The following is an 18,421-nucleotide window of genomic DNA, read 5'->3' as shown; positions in this document are numbered from 1 at the left end:
AATAAACATGAAGTCATTCATAAACAATGTTTGTTTCTATTGAAGAAGCTCAGATTTCAAACACTTCAGAGCACACGTCAATAGAGATCCTTAATAATATACAATCAGCTGTGACCATCGGTGTCTGTGTAAATGTGTGTTTACGTCACTACTGATATAAGAGCGAGGTGTTAAAGATTCCGAGAGAGGGGAAGAAGAAAACAAAACAAAAAAACAGAACAGCTTTGATGTGTTTGATCTTTTTATATAAAAACTTAATATCCTGAATGGTTTGGCAAATCGCTCTTTTTGGCAACTGCTAACAAAAACTGTGAGTTAATAAAGTGAAGGTGGGCGGTTCCCCTCGGTCAGGCCTGAAAGTAAAACCAAGCCCAGAAGGTAAAGTCAGTGTCTCATAGGTCCATGTCCTACAGGTAACTGCTCTCTCACATACTTGAATGTTTATTAGTCATTGAACTGACATACAAATATCCTGACTGTAAACAATACTTAGCAGCCAGAGACGTGTGGAGAGAGCTGAGAACAGCATGATAATGATGATGATGAGGAGAAAGTATTGATGAACGATCAGCTGGATGGAGCTGCGAGCACAAAGAGAAAAAGTCCTTCAAATTATGTTCAAGAAGTAAATCTGGGTTGGGGGGGGTCGACAGTGCCCCCCTCTGTGTCCTATCGGTCCATTTCATCCAGCAGGGGTGTGGCGTCTCCGGCAATGGACATGGGCGTGCTCTCAATCATGGGGCTGGGCGAGGGGCGGGGCGTCATCCTGGGGGCTTTCTTCCTCCCCTCGGCCTCTTTCTCCTTCAGCCACTGCTCGGCCATCTTCCCCCAATCCACGGCTGAAGAGCTGCTGCCGCTCGCTCTGTGGGGGGAGGACAGCATGGTTACACACTGAGAGGAGTGTGTGTGTATGTGTGATCAGCGAAGGTGTAGCGCCATCCAGAGGCAGAAACAACCATATCTGTGCTTTTATGTTAACACAAACATCTAGAACAGTGGTTCTCAAACTTTTTTGGCCCAAGTACCCCCTTTGTCCAGATACAATATTTTGCTCAGAATCACGTACCCCAATTTAAAAAACACTGATCTCTAATATGTTCCGTGTTTACTTACTTAGGCTGCGGTGGGGGCTGCTGCTGCTGCACCTGCTGTGGTGGGGGCTGCTGCTGTTGAGGCGTTCGCCCTCTGGACGACGTGGACGATGACGGCGTACCGGACGAGTGGCCGTGGTGACCGCTGTGGTGGCCGTGATGGCTGTGATGAGACACGTGGGGGAGGGGGTGTGCATGTGTAGACTGGGGGGTGGAGCCGGGGTACTGCGGCGTGCTCAGCGCCTGCTGGCTGGGCGTGGTGTAAGAGTAGCTGGGGGTCATCAGGGGCGTGGCTATGGGCTGCTGAGGGGTCGCGAAAACCTGCAGAGTAGAAAGAACTCAAGTATGAGATCTCATTTAATTAACTTTCAGTTTAGTTTTACAAAAAAAAAAGTTGTGCAATAAAAAACAACAAAATGTTTATTATAAGCAGGGTTGGGGTCAATTACATTTTTCAATTACAATTATGGATTCAATTACAACTAAATTACGGTGATCAGAATTTGTCCCATTTACAATTCAATTTATTATTTTTTTCACTGAAAGTCAATTACAATTACATATAAGCACAATTACTAAAACTGAAATGAATAAACCATAAAAGTTAACCTTCCTCTAGTGTTAGCTTTCTGTTAGCATCTCTTATGATAGTAGGTCAGTTCAGACCAATGTTTTTGTTGTTCGGTTTCCTTTTCCATGAAAATATTGGTTTTATTATTTTTGGTGTGGGCGTCTGAGCCTTTTATGTGTCACTATAATATAGATTTTTTTAAATAATTTTAAATGATAAAATGATCCTCAAGAGAACTGAAAGATAGTGGAAAAAGTTGATCTGAAACATATTTTAATGATTCTTAACTACGTATGTGTAAACTATAAAACTGTTTCAGTGAAACTTTTTTTATATAGTCAATTATCTGAAGTCAATAACGATTACAACAGCAATCTATTTTTTCAATTACATCATAATTGTAATTGAATATCAATTAGGCGATCACAATTATAAATGACCCCAACCCTGATTCTTAGTGTATAAATGTAATGAGCGTCCCCTCACATGATAAGCAGATGAACTGCCTCCTCCTCCACCAGTGCTGCCACTGTATCCATACTGGCTGGAGCCCCACTGTGCTGGGGTGCTGTTGGGGTTCTGGCCCTGGCCTGTGACTGCGGCGATGGCGTTGAACATCTGGGAGGTCATGTTGCGGGGGAGGGCGTTGACGGCTCGCGTCAGGTCTGCAAAAAAAACAAGTGCATGGTTCGAAAAATGTGTAAAAGCCGCGCAGTGGGGCGGTGTTTAGCTCAGTGGGTAGAGCGCCCGCCCCATGTACAGAGGCTATAGTTCCTCACCTGCAGCGGGTCCAGGTTCGATTCCCGGCCTGGGACCCTTTCCTGCGTGTCATTCCCTGCTCTCTCTAACCCCCTTCCTGTCTAGCAACTGTCATATAAAGGCCACTAGAGCCAAAAAAATCCTTTAAAAAAAAAAAAAAAAAAAAAAAAAAAAAAAGCCGCGCAGTGTGGAAATCAAATCCTAAATGACATGTAATTACTTCATGCCCTCTGTCTTTACTGTATGCCTTTTCACCATGATTACAATCCATGTGTAATATGTCTGTTTGTATATATGATATGTTTTAATTTTGTATTTATTTTATAATTTTCAATTATTATTTTGTTCAATAATTTAATTGTCATTTGATATAGATTTTTGTGTACTTTGATTATATATTACTTTTTCCTCAAATAGCAAAGTTATACTGTGCATTTTTTCCTCCTGATTTCATAAGTGTTTGTAGCCTTCATTTTAAATTGTCTGTGTTTATTGAAAGGAGTGGAACTCTTATACAAGCACTTTGGGCTTCGTTCCCTCCATGCAACTTTAATGTTGCTTTTTTTTTTTTTTTTTATAAATGTGTGCTAAAGAAATCCATTTCAAAAAATGAAATAAATCTACTCACCTGCAATGTTAATGTTTGCTGGGGTGGTGTTGAGTGACGCCGGCGTCCTGGTTCGGCTGCTGTTGCTGGGAGTGATGCCTGCGACGGGATAAATAATGTGAATAACAATGAATAGAAGTGGATAGAATGCAAACTACAGATAGAGGGTGAGAGGGTTCAGTACCTGGGACAGGTTCCTGGTAGTGGTCCTTAAACCAGCGGAACAGTCCATTGACTGATGGAAATATCTGAGAGCGGTAACGGAATCCATCCGGGGTGATGGTCACGTACTCAACCCTAAACATAATGGTGACTGTTAGTCCTCCAGGGCAGTAAAACGAGGCATCTAATCTGTAGTCTGACAAAACCTATTTGCACTGGCAATATTTGCTTTTTCACAATGTTTAGGTCAAATACGGAGCAGTTTGATTTCAAGTGGACCACAGATTTTATACAAGAAAATGAGTAATTTCAACATTATTGTGCCATTGGTTGCTTTTCTACACGTACATAAAATACAAAATATTAAGAAACCGACCATATCCAAGCAATAAGTGAAAAATAACAGTCCTAACAAGATCTTCATTTTAAATGTCCTTGATTTTGAGGCCAATTGGGGAAATATGTCATAATTTGAGGGAAATTTAAGGATTTTGTATCAATTTTGTTTAACATAAAAAATGACTAAAATCATGTGATATAAGCGGCAGAAAAACTGTGAGCTCCTGCAAATATTGTTGAGTTTCATTTACAAAATTATTCGTGTTTTCTCTGTCATTTTTACTTTCTCCAAAAGGCCGGATTTGGCCCCTGGGCCATGAGTTTGACACATGTTGTTTAGGTGAAAAAAACTTTAAGAGCTGGACACACAAACATGAACAAAGAAACTCACCGAGGTTTTCCTCTCGGCTGGTAGCCCAGTATAAATTTCCCTGGGAGTTCTTTACAAGCAGACACAAAATAGGGAATGAAAGTGGGCTTCTCCCTTTTCACCCTGACCAGTATCTCCTCCATTTTCTGCATCAGGGAAAAAAAAAAAAAGATTAGAAGCAACACGTGGCAAAGTAATCATTCAATATTTAAAGAAGTGAACAAATGAATTCAGTTTGAACCTCCTTGACTCCCCCGCTGCAGTCCTGGAAGTACTTATGCCCCAGCAGATCACGGGCAAAGGACGCCATTGGCTGAATGTATCGAGCTGTGATTTCATCGAGATCTTCAAACTCCTGCAGAGAATCAACAGAAGTGAGAAGGAAAACTGATGCAGCAGAAATACGCTCAGATCCCGTTTACAGGTGGAGAATTCTGCTAACCTCGTTATTGATCCAGAGGGTGTGGCCTAAGCTGAACGCGTTCTCCTTACCCTCCTCTCTCACGTCCACGTGCTGATAAATACCGTCAGCCACCTAAAAAAACACAAAAGAGTCAACATTCAAAGTGGACGAAATGCTTGGATTATTTGTCCAACTTGTTAAAAAAAAGTGAGTTATTGTTTTGTCTTCTCTTAAACAAACAATTCATCAGTTTAGTTTTTTAAATGTTCTCCATCAGGGTTGTATTCAATTATAATTGTAATTGTGTAATTGATAATTAATTAGAATTATGAGGCAATTATAAAAGAAATTGGAAAATGTTTTTACTGTTGTAGTTGAAATTGAGTAAGGTAATTGACTTTGTAACTGTAATTGGCACGGAAATTCTATAAAAACTGTAATTCCCATTTTATTTAAACACAAATCTAGGAAACCAAGTTATAGTTCTATGACTTACCCAAATAACATTTATTAAAATATGTTTCATATCAACGTTTCCCACTGCCTGTCAGTTTTCTTGAGGATAATTTTACCACTTCAAAAAAAAAATCAAGGGGTAAACTGACAGAAAAAAAAGGCTTAGATGCCCACACCAAAAATATTAAATACATTATTTTCATGAAAAAGGATGTCTAACAAGATAATCAAGAGATAAGAAACCAATTAGATGATAGATAATACTGTCTAGTGTATTTTACAGCTAATTTAAAACATGAGTTATCATAAAAGATGCAACAGAAAGCTAACACAAGATGAAGGTTAAGTTTTATGGCCTTATTTAATGAAGGTAATTGTGAGCAATCGTAACTGAACTTTAGTAATTGTCATAATTACAATTTTAATTGTAGATGGAAAAAATGCTGGTCACCATAATCATGATTGAGCTGAAATTGAACATGGATAATTGAAGACGTAATTATAATTGAAAAATATAATTGACCCCATATTGGGGGCAGTGAAGGGTCCCCAAACACATCTCCATTGTTGATATAGTTCGACTAGCCTCTGTTACCTTCCAGGTCACAGTCAGATGGTTCTCCCCCTTGCTACTGGGTCTAATGATCAGGTCTCCCTGGTCCAGAGTCTCCATCATCTTCTCTGCCTGGTTGAAACTGATGTTGTGGAAGTTGGGGTGTGCGATCACACGCTTTATATATGCTGCAGAGATAAACAGAGACATCTTTTACAATACAGCTGAAATAGAGTAGGACTATATCAGACGTCATATAAAACGTTTGTATTGGACGTACGTGTTCGCTGCTGTTTCTTCTTTAGCTCCTCGTCGCGTTTCTGGTCTTCAGTTTCAGCGTCGAAATCATAGTAAGTGTCTTTCGGGAGCTTCCACTCATTGTTTTTGTCCGAAAGGTCGGAAGTACGGCATGTGAGGTCCACGCTAAACTTTTCTATGTCAATTTTCATAATGCGACAGTGAACTGTCATTCCCACCTGAAGGTGAACGAGGAGTCACACACACAGGAATAAAAAAAGGTAAGAACAAAAAAAAATCTTTCATTTTTTTTGTCACAGAAAGTGGAAAATTACTGTAAAAAAAAAAACCAAGGCCTCACCTTCACTCTTTCCTCAGGGTGTTTGACAACTTTGTCACTGAGAAACTTGGTGGGAATGAATCCCTGGACGCCGTTGTCTAATCTACACCTCACTCCAATGGCCTGACCGGGACATGAGCCGCTGTCAAAGTGATTCCACACCTGAAGCGAGAGAAACCGACACAAACATAGGATCGCTGTGAGACTTCACTGTTTTTTTCCAGTTCAGAAAAGACTCAAACATATAATGCTTTGTCTGGTACCTCGCTCAACTCTGGGAAATTGTCCTGCTGGCAGAAAGGACACTGCCACAGGCCGGTGGCATCGTTTCTAATTGCCTGGTCATAGGACTCTCCTTGTGGCCGCCGGTGAGCAATACCATTTACAATACTGGTAATCAGTTTACCTGAAAGAAAATAAGACCCTCAACATTTCTTGTCTTTGCCACTTGTGTTGTTTTCCCTGTAGAGGTGGGTAATGTTACCGATATAAAAGGTCTCTGGAGTCTCCTTGGTGAGCAGGTTGAACACTTCCTCAGTGTTGGGGACTCTGTAGGGAACTCTCAAGTCTTTGTACCTGCAGCTTAGCTCAGCTCGGATGTCGTACAGAGTGATGCCTTTGTTGCCGTAACCCTTCACAAATAAAACAAAACATGAAATATCTCAAATCTAAATCACTGTCTGTTTGGGTTTAAAGGTTAATGAAGCTTCATATATCAGTTTCCATTTCCTTGGAAATGTGCAAAATCAAAATATCGCAATAAAAACTGGTAATGGAAACACCTGAATTTTGAAAAAACACTCATATCATAAAATTTTTTTTAATGCTTTTAAAGGGAAGCTTCTCAGACTTCTCAATATTGAAATGTATCCCAAAAGCGATATGAAAACACTTTTTCCGCAATTACATGTCACATGATGAGAAGCACAGGGTCCCATGACCACCTCTCTCAGAGAAAACATGGCGCGATACAAGTGGACAGAAGAGAAAATCGAGACACTTCTTAAAAAATTAAAAATTACTGCCACATTACACAGTAAACAACAAAGGAATGCAGAGTGTTATAAGGAGGTTTAGAGAGTTCAGTCTCACGGGATGAGATTAAAAAAAAACCTTCAATGGAAACATGTTCAAAGCGCAATTATACTTTTCGAAATATCGCTTTTATTTTGCGAAAAACTAATGGAAACATAGCTCCTTAATGTATGGCCTGGTAACATTGTCTAAATGAAGAATTATCAGAAGAGTTGGAGGTTTTTTTTCGTGCACACAAACCTGTCTCTCAAGCTCTTCAGCAAAGGCATCCAGGTCCAGATCTTTAAGACGTTCTGGGTTTTCCAGAATCTCCTCCAGAGCTCCGGCTGGGTTGGCATCTTCTGCTGACTCGTCATACTCGAGCGCGTCCACAGCCATCTTACGAGCCCACTCGTATGTTTCTGGGTGGACACGAGAACCGTCCAAAACCTCAATGTAAGAGTCCGTGCTGTGAATAAGAAAAAAATAATGAATCCCACGTCAGTTTTAGTTGTAAATCCTTAAACTACAGCAAACAAACACACCCACCTATCTCCTAGTGACGCAGTGTCGATCTTAATGAAACCGGCACAGTTTATGAAAACCTTTGGCCCCATGTGACACATTGTGACCAGCTGTGTTCGGTTTTCAAGACGAGTGTTGTTCTGCTTCAGAATCTGGGTGACAAAAAGCACCACATACACTGAGGACCACGAGTCAATGATGAGGACACTGACAGCAGCAAACATCAGACATACCTTCACAAGGTGAGATCCCTTCCTCGGTCCCAAACCACACACGTACTGGATTAGGCTCTGCGTGTGAGGATGGGCAATGGCTCTGTTTACGTCCACTCCGACCTCATTGACACGGTTGATGAACTCACAGTAAAGAGCAGAAAGCAAATCCTCCTTCACCACTTGGTCCTGGGAAAAAACAGAAACAATGGCAGCACAGAGACAAGTTTAGATTTTCTACATAAAAAAACCAAGACTGGTAGGAATTTTAAACTTCTTTGAGAATCAAAAATAGGGGTGTACAATGCGATACGCATTGTATGTCATGATACGATATATTCCGATATTAATACCCAGCGCTAAGCCACATACATCTATAAGAGTGCCCAGTACATGTTATGAAAATAAAGTTCAAGGTCTGATGTGGTTCACTGACATATTTTAGCGCAATTAATGGTATTTTTTGGTAAAATCCATGATTAAAAAAAAATCGATTTGGACATTTTTGCATCGATACAATAATCGTGCAGTGAAATATTGCAATATATCACCAAATCGATTTTTTCCTACACTCTTAATTAAAAATAAACTTAAAACTTCATTAAGCTCTGAAGGTAACAGCATTATCACAATGCACAAACCGTGCTAGGCATCTGTAACACAAAAACTGCGAGTCCCTAAACTCACAGAATCTAAGCAAAGCTTAAAGAGGCTTGGACATAATAAAGATGAAAACATTTTTCTTTTAAAGAAAAGTACTGAACTACAGCAACTGAAAAAAAGTCTAAATTTTTAATCAAAGCCCTATGGCAAAGATTCAAAAAATCCTCACAAATGTGGAAGCGTACTCTTACGATTTGTGAACTTGTAATATTACATAAAAAAAAAAAGCTTTTTCAGTGACCTACCTGCAGTGGGTGCAGTTTGAGACAAAGTATGTCCTCATCAGAGTTGCAGACCTGTGCGTATTCCATCAGAGGATCTTGTATCTTCCTGGCTATCGACACAGCTTGTCGCAGCAGAGGAGGATAATCCCTGAAATCCACCTACAGGAGAGAAAATCCAAGCAAATTTAGGGTGACAGTCCAATATTATTCTTGATTTTATTTCATCTTGAAGCATGAAAGTCTCTGGGACGACCATACAATGTGGATGATCGCAAAAAATAGAGAGAACACTTACTTCAGACTTTTTGCTGTTCATGTACAGTGTAGCTAACTCATTGTCTACAAGTTCTACTCCAACAGCAGGCAGAGAGGATTCCTGCTCCAGCTCGCTTATAGTTCTCTTGATGTCCTCCATGATCATCTGGGCATCGCTGCACAAACATGTTTCATTAGGACTCACAAAAAGCATTCAAGGGGGAAAAAAATGTAACATTTACCGGTTTTCTCCTGCAACAGCGACCACGTGGGGTTTCTTACTCAACAAAAACTTCTTCAAACTTTCAATGTCGTCGGCCTGAGAAGAAGGAGAAGGAGAAGAAGGAGGAGAAGAAGAAGGAGAAGAAGAAGAAGAAGGAGGAGGAGAAGAAGGAGAAGGAGGAGGAAGGAGGAGGAGGAGAAAGACATTCCACATTTTATTTTCTATTAAATTTCCAATTAACAGGTTGCAGTATACAGCTCTGAGATAGGATGCGATTGTCTCACCTTCTTTGTTCTCTCATCCTCTCTGAAGGCGTTCCTCCTTTTCATGAAGTACGGCAGACGAAGAAAGTCCACCACCTCTCCTTCCCCATTGATCAGAGCACAAAATACTGGTGTGTCTCTGTAAGAGCGACATGAAAATAATGTTCATATGATGTGAATCTAAACTTGTTTTAAGGGGAAAGAAAGACAGTGCTCTATATTTTGAGGGCAGTGATTTTGGTGCCCGTTTATTCCAACGGTTGGGTTCATACCTGCTTGGGGAGTAAGCGACACCGAGCACCCGGATTCCTTTCCCCTGACTCTCATCCATCAGATCATCATCTTCTTCCACCTGCTGGTCTGGTCTGTAAGGTGACACCTTCAGCCAGTTGTACAATCGTCGACAGCAGGACTGTTTGTGAAAAGCGCAGAAACATTAATATACAAACGCAATTGAATGTACTATATGTGCCGAGAAGGTGAAGATGGTTGTCACATACCCTGACGATACTCTCTTTAGCTTCAGAAATAAGTTTGCTTTTGAGCTCCTTTGCCATCTGAGGGTAAAGGAACTGATTGAGAGCCCTTTCGATGGCTAACGTACGCTGCCTGTTCCACTCCTGCACCTGGTGGCTGAACTCGTCCCTGTAGTAAAACTGTTTGATCTCATCAAAGTATGTTTGGTCTCCAGCGTACCTGAGGAGGACAGAGCGAGAAAAGATGAAGGAAAACTAGATAACTGCCAGTTTTTTTTAATAAACTCAAATCAAAGATTGGGATGTAATGATGCACTTAACTCCTTTCAATTTGAACACAGAGATCATATTTTCGAGGAAAAAAACAGATTAGTCATTCTTTTTCTTTCATTAAGTTAAGTTGCCAAGAATTTTTTTTCCATCACTTGTCATTAAATTAAAAAACAATCAAAATCAACATTCTCTTTGGGACTCAAGAGAGGATAAAGCCTCCAAATAAACTGTTGTCCCTGCAGGTAAGAAAATTCAACAATGGCTAGTGAAGGTTTATTTTTTGTTTGTGTATCAATTCATGAACAAACCATTTAATTTCCTAATGTGCAGATTCATCTTAAATTTCATCTGGTACACATTTAAAAGATCAGAATCACAACAAGTCAAACTTACCCTTTGACCCCTATCAGATCGATGCATATATCAATGGTGAGCAGTCCTTCCTCCTCTGCCAGGCACATCTTCAAAAACTGTTCCCCATTCAGCTCCTTTACTGGCTTGTTCTTTAGGTACTTAAACGAGTAGGCATAGTGAGCTTCATCCACCTCCTGTTGGTGTAAAAAATAAAGGACATGGGAGCATGAGAAGCGAAAATCACCTTTGGTTTCATTTAATTAATGATTTCATAGTTTTCATGTACCTTTTTGCCTTTCTTTGTAGGTTTGATGTTGATTTTTGCTCTTTCCTGAAAGGTTTGTCGGAGCACGTGTCTGACCAGAGGCTCCCGTGCTATCTGCATGGCCACCATGTACCGCGTTCCCTCCAGCACCGCCTCGGGGGTCGTGAACTGACTGCAGACATAATCTTTGGCCAGCTCCACGGGCTCAGCGGGGAACTGCTCCGTTTCGTGACGTTGGTAGCTGTCCCTCAAGTTCTCTCCAAACTGCTCTGGAGTCAATCCAAACTTTTTGGCCAAACCATCTGCAGTGTGAAAGACACGGGGAATTATTACCAGAGCTACACATAAGTACAGAGACGTAGAAATTTTGAGGAGAAAGCCAGACGAACCAAGTCCTACGCTCTGACAAATGCTGTACATATCCCTACGCGATGCCAACTTAAGATCAGGTCCTTTCTGCTCTTCTTCTTCCTCCACCGCCAACTCCTCTTCTTCACCTAATGAAACATTAAAGGCGTTACATAAATCATTGTTTTTATCTTGAAAGAACATAGGAAACACGACCCTCGTACCATCCTCGTTGACTTCTTTGATCTTCTTGAGCCTTTTTTTGCTTCCCTTGGCAGCGTTCTGCATCTTAGGGATGTCGCGGCCATAGTAGAGCAGAAAGTGATTGTACACGTCACCCAGTTCTTCAAGCATCTGCACGTCTTTCAGCCTGAAGGAAACAATTTGACAAAATGAATACTTTCATAACAACTAGGGATAGGTACCTTTCACATTTGAAACAATAGTCGGTACCAGTGAATCGGTATCAGTACTCAACGGTACCAATTTTCGTTACTTGTGTGTAGTAATAAACAAACATATTAAACCAATATCCAACTGTTTGTATTGCAGCAACATTTGCTTCACAAATTTTTTCATCATGAAAACATTTAACTACAACAACGCAGTAATTAAATAATGCACAAATTAAAAAGCAGATGCGCCACAGAACTGGGAAATATCTCTGCGCTCCGCTGATAGAGGCTTGAGACTTTGTTCTGAAGCCCTTGGCAGCTTGTTCTCCAACTCTCCTGTAATCGGTACAGCACACAGCAGTACCAAAGGAATTCGGTCGGTAGCTAAAAAAGTATTGAATTCGGTAACCATTCCTACATACAACACTTGCCTCCGTCTTCTCCTCACTCATTACCATCACACACAGTCCCTAAATTCAGCCTTTTAAGCATTCAGCACACACCTTTCTGTGTCAGCAGTGTCTAGGGGGCGGATGCCGTCAGCCAAAGGTTTGTCGGGATCAGCCGAGATCTGCTCAAACTGGTAGGATTGCATCTTCTGAAACAGACGTGTCAGGTTCTGCTTCCTGGTCTTCAGCTGAGTCCACTGGTGGGTATGACACACACAAAATGATTTAGAAAACTATTTTCTATGTTATGATTAAAGCAATGAGAGATCTGCTTTTAATATTTTTGAATCACCTTTTCATCCCATTGCCACACTTTCCAAAGATCATTGATGTTCAGCTCAGGTTCAACATATTCTTTCCTGTAGAAAGCTATGAAAGGAACCTAAAGCAAACACATGAATGCATTGTTCTGTTCCAAATAACAGACATATGTACAAAGTAACAGATTCAAATGGCAGTAAAAGGAGAGAATATCCACTCCCATGTACCTCAAATTGTTGATTCCTCATGAAGTTGAGGGCTTCTTTAATCTTTGCAATTGTGCTGGGTCCTTTCCTGCTGAAGTTTGTAGTTGTTCCTCTATCCAGATAATCAGTGCTTTCCTGTTTAAACCACAGAAGAAAGAAAAGTTTTTACATTTCTCAAACGGTCACAGAGGGAAAAGGCAGCGACTGTTCCACAAAATAGTGTTTAAATAATCACCAATCTAAGCATTAATAAGGGGAAGAACAAAGGGTTTGTTTATTTCTGGCATTGTTTTGTCTTTCTGTATTTTTGTTGTTGTTTTGTGTGTTTTTGGGGTAATTTTTGTTTTGTATATGTTTCTGTCATTCAGGTTTTTTGTCATTTTTGTTGTCGGTTTGTAAAGTTTTTCATTATTTTTTTCATAGTTATCTTGTGGTTTTAGAGTCATTTTTATTCTCCTTAGAGAAGCGGCCAACACCTAACTAAACACTCTCCGTCACAGAGCAGCTGAACTACCAAGCAGGTTATAGATGCACAAAATATATCAACTATGGAACCACAGTAACTTTGTTTCAAACTCTGTGTCAAAGTTACATTTTTGGAATTCAAATGTACCTGCATAGAAATGGTAAGAGTGGAAAAGCCATGTCTGAAGATCCACTCTGCTTCCTCCTCCAGTTCATCATCCTCAGCAGGTTTTACTGGAATGGATCGTAACTACAAGAAAGCAACACACCACAGTCAGATAGATGACATCAGCCGCAGTGACAGATGCTGGACAGTCCTTATGAGACACACCTGAAACCTCTCAGGCGTGTCCGTGGTGCGGATCTCATTATCCTGGTCGGTCATGTGACTGCTCTCCAGTTCGCTGGGCTCATAGATCTCAAAGATGCTCTTCCTCCCTTGCCGTCTCTTAATTTGTTTCTTTGGTCGGTCCCAGCCCTCTTCATCTTGATCTTCCTCCTCTTCCTCGCCTTGGTCATATGCGTCTCCATCGAAGTCGGCAAAGTCAAAGTCACCTCCGAAGATCTCCTGGGCTTCCTGGAGTGCTCTGCAGGGAGATGAAAAAGGTATTTATAAATACGAGTTTGTGGTTCTCCAAACTAAAAAAATCCTAATTTAGTTTGGTCAGAAATACTTACGCGTCTGTGTAGCCGGAGAATTTCTTCCCCTTCTTTTTAGTGATGGGTTGACCATCGTCATCAACAATGAAATCGTCAATATCTGTGTAACAGAAAGAATGCAAAAAATGAGCTTTTTCCTTTTTATTATTTATTTGTTATTAAAATTTGGAACATTTTTAACTCTCACTTTTCTTCTTAATGTGAATAAAAATAAATATCCTGACCTGACTCCTCATCCTCTCCTTCTTCATCCTCTGGATGCTGAAGGGGTTCTTCCACAGTTTCACCCTCCTCCAGGTCACAGTCACCGTCCGCCCTATGAAAGATCTCGTCGGCAATCAAATCCTTTTCATCATCCTCGTCATCATCGAGGGTTTTTACACGGTCGTATTTCTTTTTCTGTCAAGTGAGACATGAATAAAAAAAGAATTAGCTCCTGAAAGCAAACTTTACAACTTCAAAAAAGTTGAATGAAAATGCCAGCATTCTAGGGGTATTAAAAATATCCTCACCCTTCTTTTTACTTTGACTCCCAAGTTTTCCTCAATTAGGTCAAGATCATCATCATCCAAGTAGTCATCGTAATCTAAAATGACAAAAAGTGTCAGAAAGAGGAAATCGACAGATGTGATTGTCAGAGAAAATCAGACAAGTTCTCCTGGCACAACATAGAAACCACCAAAAGAAAGATTAGACTTTTCTTTCATCAGGATTTTTTCCGTTCTTTAGTTAATAGCAGTATGTATTATGCATGCATTATCGGGTGTTCACAGCTCAGGTTGAAACTCATTTTAATAAACATAAATACAGTAATTAATCATACAATATTTTTAGTAACATCATTTCAATCCAGTATTAACTTACTGCGCTTTTTACGCCGGTGTCTCACTTCTTCCTCAGAGTCACTTCCTTTGGCGCTACCACTAGCAACCGCCGGCTCCTCCTCTTCCTCCTCTTCACCGTCATCAATAAGCCCACGTAAATTTCCTTGCTCGTCTTGGTCCTCAGTGTTTTCCTCTTCTTCTTCATCTGGAAAACGATAGAATTTTAAAAAAAGACAAGATGAGATGAGTATTACTGAGTCTCTTTTCATTCAGCATAAGCTGCTATAGCAATGTGAAACTGATCGTACCATCTTCCTCCATAAACCTTTGGGTCTTCTTTGGCTTTAGGTCCTTCTCCTCAAACTCCTCCTCCGACTCCTCTGCTTCACTTTCAATAAAGTCTGACATTACTGCTGCTCCTAATGAAGTTTCAATGACAAAAAGCTTTGGTGAACATTCTTGACGGCAACCTCAGAAAGGATTCTATGATCTTGTAGGTTCTTGAAAAATGTCAAAAGAAACATAATAAAACAATCCCTCGAGCAACTTAGCTTAACATTTAGTATGTTTGTCATATAATTTTTATATTTTCCATTAATTTTGTTTTATCTATTATTAATTGTATTTGATTTTTTTAACCAGAATGTACCAGAATTAAAAAAAAATCTCAAAATCTACTTTTAACCTAACAATGGAAGCTATAAAATCAGACTACATTCAGAACTCTGCTTACCGGTACTTTTTGTAAAATAACAAGCTGAGTGAAAATGCAGACATTTCACATAATAGCTAATTTCTGTGTAGTTCAGAATCAGAACTAGAATCAACTTTATTGACCAAGAGTGTATGAATACACATGAGAAATTTGTCTTGGTGACCTGTGCTCTCTCAGTGTAACATTAAATAATAACAATCAACTAGAATAAAAAATAAAAAATAAAAAAAGTATAAACATAAATATAAGAGTAGTTAGACTAATATGTGCAAACTAAATAAAATAACAAGATAATAATAATAATAGTAATAATAATAATAATAACAAAATAAAATAAAAATACAATAATAATAATAAGATAATAGTGCAGTAGTGCATTGATGAGTAGTGCAGGTGAACATTTAAATGAAAATATGTCCATGAACATTTCGCAGTGACAGGTTGATCCAGGGTTGTTTGGTTTATTTCCGTGGTTATTTCACAGTTCTTCACAGTATTTCACAATTTTCACAGGTCTGACACTCTATGACTGTTTAGAGTTGATCAGAGTGACAGCCTGGGGGAAGAAACTGTTTTTATGCCGGGTAGTTTTGGCGTACAGTGATCTGTAGCGTCTGCCGGAGGGGAGGAGTTACAGATTGTATGCAGGGTGTGAGGGATCTGCAGTGATGCTACCTGCCCGTTTCCTGACCCTGGACAGGTATAAGTCTTGGATGGAGGGCAGATCAACACCAATGATCTTTTCAGCAGTCCTGATTATCCTTTGTAGTCTGTGTCTGTCTAGTTTGGTTGTAGATCCAAACCAGACAGTGATGGAGGTGCATAGAACAGACTGAATGATGGAGGTGCAGAACATGATCAGCAGCTCCTGGGGCAGGGTGAACTTCCTCAGCTGACGCAGGAAGTACATCCTCTGCTGGTCCTTTGATATGTGCTTATCAGTTATTTCCAAATTACAACAACAATTGTCATAAAATAAATGACACTGGAAGCCTGGGGGCGATCATAAAGAAAGCAGAAATACTAACTAAACTCTTAAAAAAATAAAAAAAAATAAAAGTGAATAAATAAACGTGTGACTGACGACTGCAGGCGCAAACTGGCAATTGCCAGTCTAAACGTGTCAAGTCAAACTTTAGACAGTGCAGAGTTGTTTGTTTCATTGATGTCTGAGATTAAGCCTTTGTTAAGTCTGTTTTCTTCTATTTTATTTTATGGTTTTCACCTGTCGCTAATAAAAGGAAAAGAAAAATGACTTGATCCTCATACCTGCAAAAACAGTAAAAGCACAAGTGACTCCAGCTTGTTTCGGTTGCATATTAACAGTCGTTAAGTACTCTTCTTTTGGTAGGTAAGCTTGTATGTTCGATGCCGACTCCAGCAGAGGGAAACGGGGCTCGTGCACGCTCTCCCGCACGCGTATGCGCAGTTTTTTTGGGGGGTTTTTTTCCCCCAAAATGTGGAGGGCGTTTCTTTTTTAAACATCGTCCACAATACCTTTAACACATAACGTCGCAATGCGCAAACTACAACTATCGATAAGAACACTAACACAATTAAACAGAGCCAAAGACGATTCATTACATACATATTAAAAACCGAGATACTCGTTGTATTTAGATCTAAGGAAATTGGATAATTTAAGGTAAATCCTCCTCTAAAATAGCGTCAACAGCCGCTCTCTACAAAGGATGCTAGCGATAACTTAAGCTAACAAAGCTAGCTTGGGACGACGAGTCTTTTAACAAAAGGGTTGTGTTTACCGTTAATTCAGTGCAATTTGGTTGTTTCCCAAATAACGTGTATATTAGTTAAATCATATAAATTAGTAAAACTAAAATGTATTTACTTTGGCAAAGGCCTTCAGACCTTCGAAGCCGTGCTATGAGTAGCATTAGCATACAGGCCGATAGCATTACCTTAGTCAAAACAACAACACTCTTGGCTAGATAATATGAATTTGCTGAGTAATTGCTCATCTCAGAACAGCAGCTGAATATTATACTTACTGTTGTCAGTGCCACAGTAAATCCTACAGTGTATTCACAGCAGACGCAAGGTTGTGTTGTTTTGTGTTTCAGGCTCGATGTGTAGCACTGGTAAAAGATGGACGATGAACATCCCGGAAGTTCCCGAAAGCTCTGGCCTCGACAACGGAAAACAGCGCGTCATCTACTGGTGACCTCCAGAACTACAACTAATAGTTCTCATGTAAAATACAGTAGTTGTTTAAATAAATCATATTATTATTTTGTTTAATCAAATAAATGGTATTTTGTATTTGCAGGATTAAATCTTTTTAAAGTGAAAATTGGTTTATTGCTTTATTGTTTGTAAATTCAACACAACTTGTGGTACATCTTAAACAGTAGTTCAGTTTTTGACTTTAAATGTAGTTTGTAGACAGCTGATTATACTTGTATATTTGTATATTGGTAATATATTTGCATGTTTATTTGGAGTTGTATTTTATCCTGATTTTAATCCATATTTAATATTTATTCCTTATCCTTGTCTTAATATAATTATTGTCTTGGTCTTCCTATGTTTACCTTTAAAAAAACTAAAAACTTTGTGTTTCTTTTCACCTTGTTATAATTTATATTTCGATTTCTGATGTTTAGTTTATTGCAGGGCTCACACCAAGAGAAAGATACTATACATTTTACGTGAAACCCATAAACTCCCATTAATTCCAATAAACAAGTTGATACTACAAAAAAATGAAATAAAAAAAAAACTCTTTTTTTTCTTTTTTGTGTTTGTTTGTTTTTATATATTTTTGTTGTTGTTGAGTGAAATGTTTTATTTTTTGATTGAATAATAAAGACACAAATGTACTACCCATAATATGGCCCAAATACAAAAACGGATCACTTTGATTAAAAAAAAACAAAAAACAACAACAACCTTTTCAATCAAAAAAAGTTTACTTCCATCAAAAACACTTTTCAATCCAATAATAAAAGTTTTCAAACACTTTTTTTCTTTGATTGAAAATATTTTTTATTGAAAATTTTTTTTCCAATTGAATAATAAAGACACAATTGTACTACCATAATATGACGCCCCAAAAAAGATGACTTGAAAAAAAGAAAAACTTTTTAATCAAATTTTTTTTTAATTCAATAAAAAAAACGTGTAAATCCAACAAAAAAGTGTTCAAATGCAATTATTTTAGTCTCAAATATTTATTTATTTTTTCATTTTAACGCTTTATTCTTTGACTGAAAATATTTATATTTGATTGAAGTAAATGTTTTTTGATTCAAAAGGGCTTTTGTATTGAAGTGATTTTTTTTAAATTGAAAAATAAAAACACAAATCTACCTCTATATTATTTCGGCCTAATTTAATAATCTCTTTGCATTGTTCGAGAATCAACCTGCAGTTTCCATTCCGGCCCGCTAGGAGCGCTGTTTCCTACTGAGATACGCGTCTATTTTTTATGACGTAGCGACAA

At 38.9% G+C, this 18,421-nt stretch overlaps 1 protein-coding gene across 1 annotated transcript; it reads right to left on the bottom strand.

The window, feature by feature from the left end:
- Positions 1 to 228: 228 nt before the first annotated feature.
- Positions 229 to 17,104, bottom strand: supt6h (SPT6 homolog, histone chaperone and transcription elongation factor). Its single transcript, XM_028466764.1, has 37 exons — positions 16,968 to 17,104; positions 14,552 to 14,662; positions 14,284 to 14,448; positions 13,932 to 14,005; positions 13,644 to 13,818; positions 13,438 to 13,519; positions 13,091 to 13,346; positions 12,908 to 13,009; positions 12,316 to 12,429; positions 12,120 to 12,209; positions 11,882 to 12,024; positions 11,208 to 11,353; positions 11,025 to 11,132; positions 10,657 to 10,937; positions 10,410 to 10,564; positions 9,768 to 9,963; positions 9,540 to 9,679; positions 9,289 to 9,406; positions 9,024 to 9,100; positions 8,822 to 8,957; positions 8,548 to 8,685; positions 7,661 to 7,828; positions 7,452 to 7,579; positions 7,164 to 7,371; positions 6,373 to 6,520; positions 6,152 to 6,294; positions 5,910 to 6,050; positions 5,592 to 5,787; positions 5,354 to 5,499; positions 4,342 to 4,434; positions 4,141 to 4,254; positions 3,921 to 4,045; positions 3,213 to 3,325; positions 3,050 to 3,127; positions 2,149 to 2,327; positions 1,114 to 1,412; positions 229 to 862 (listed from the first exon to the last, which is right to left on the bottom strand). Exons 2-37 carry the CDS (start codon positions 14,649 to 14,651, stop codon positions 670 to 672), a joined length of 5,268 nt encoding a protein of 1,755 aa, XP_028322565.1. The 5' UTR covers positions 14,652 to 14,662; positions 16,968 to 17,104; the 3' UTR covers positions 229 to 669.
- Positions 17,105 to 18,421: the final 1,317 nt, after the last annotated feature.

The sequence above is a fragment of the Gouania willdenowi genome, chromosome 14 (assembly GCF_900634775.1).
Source record: "Gouania willdenowi chromosome 14, fGouWil2.1, whole genome shotgun sequence".
NCBI lineage: Eukaryota > Metazoa > Chordata > Actinopteri > Blenniiformes > Gobiesocidae > Gouania > Gouania willdenowi.
Note: the sequence above shows the minus strand (reverse complement) of the source record. Positions and strands in the feature narration are given on the sequence as shown.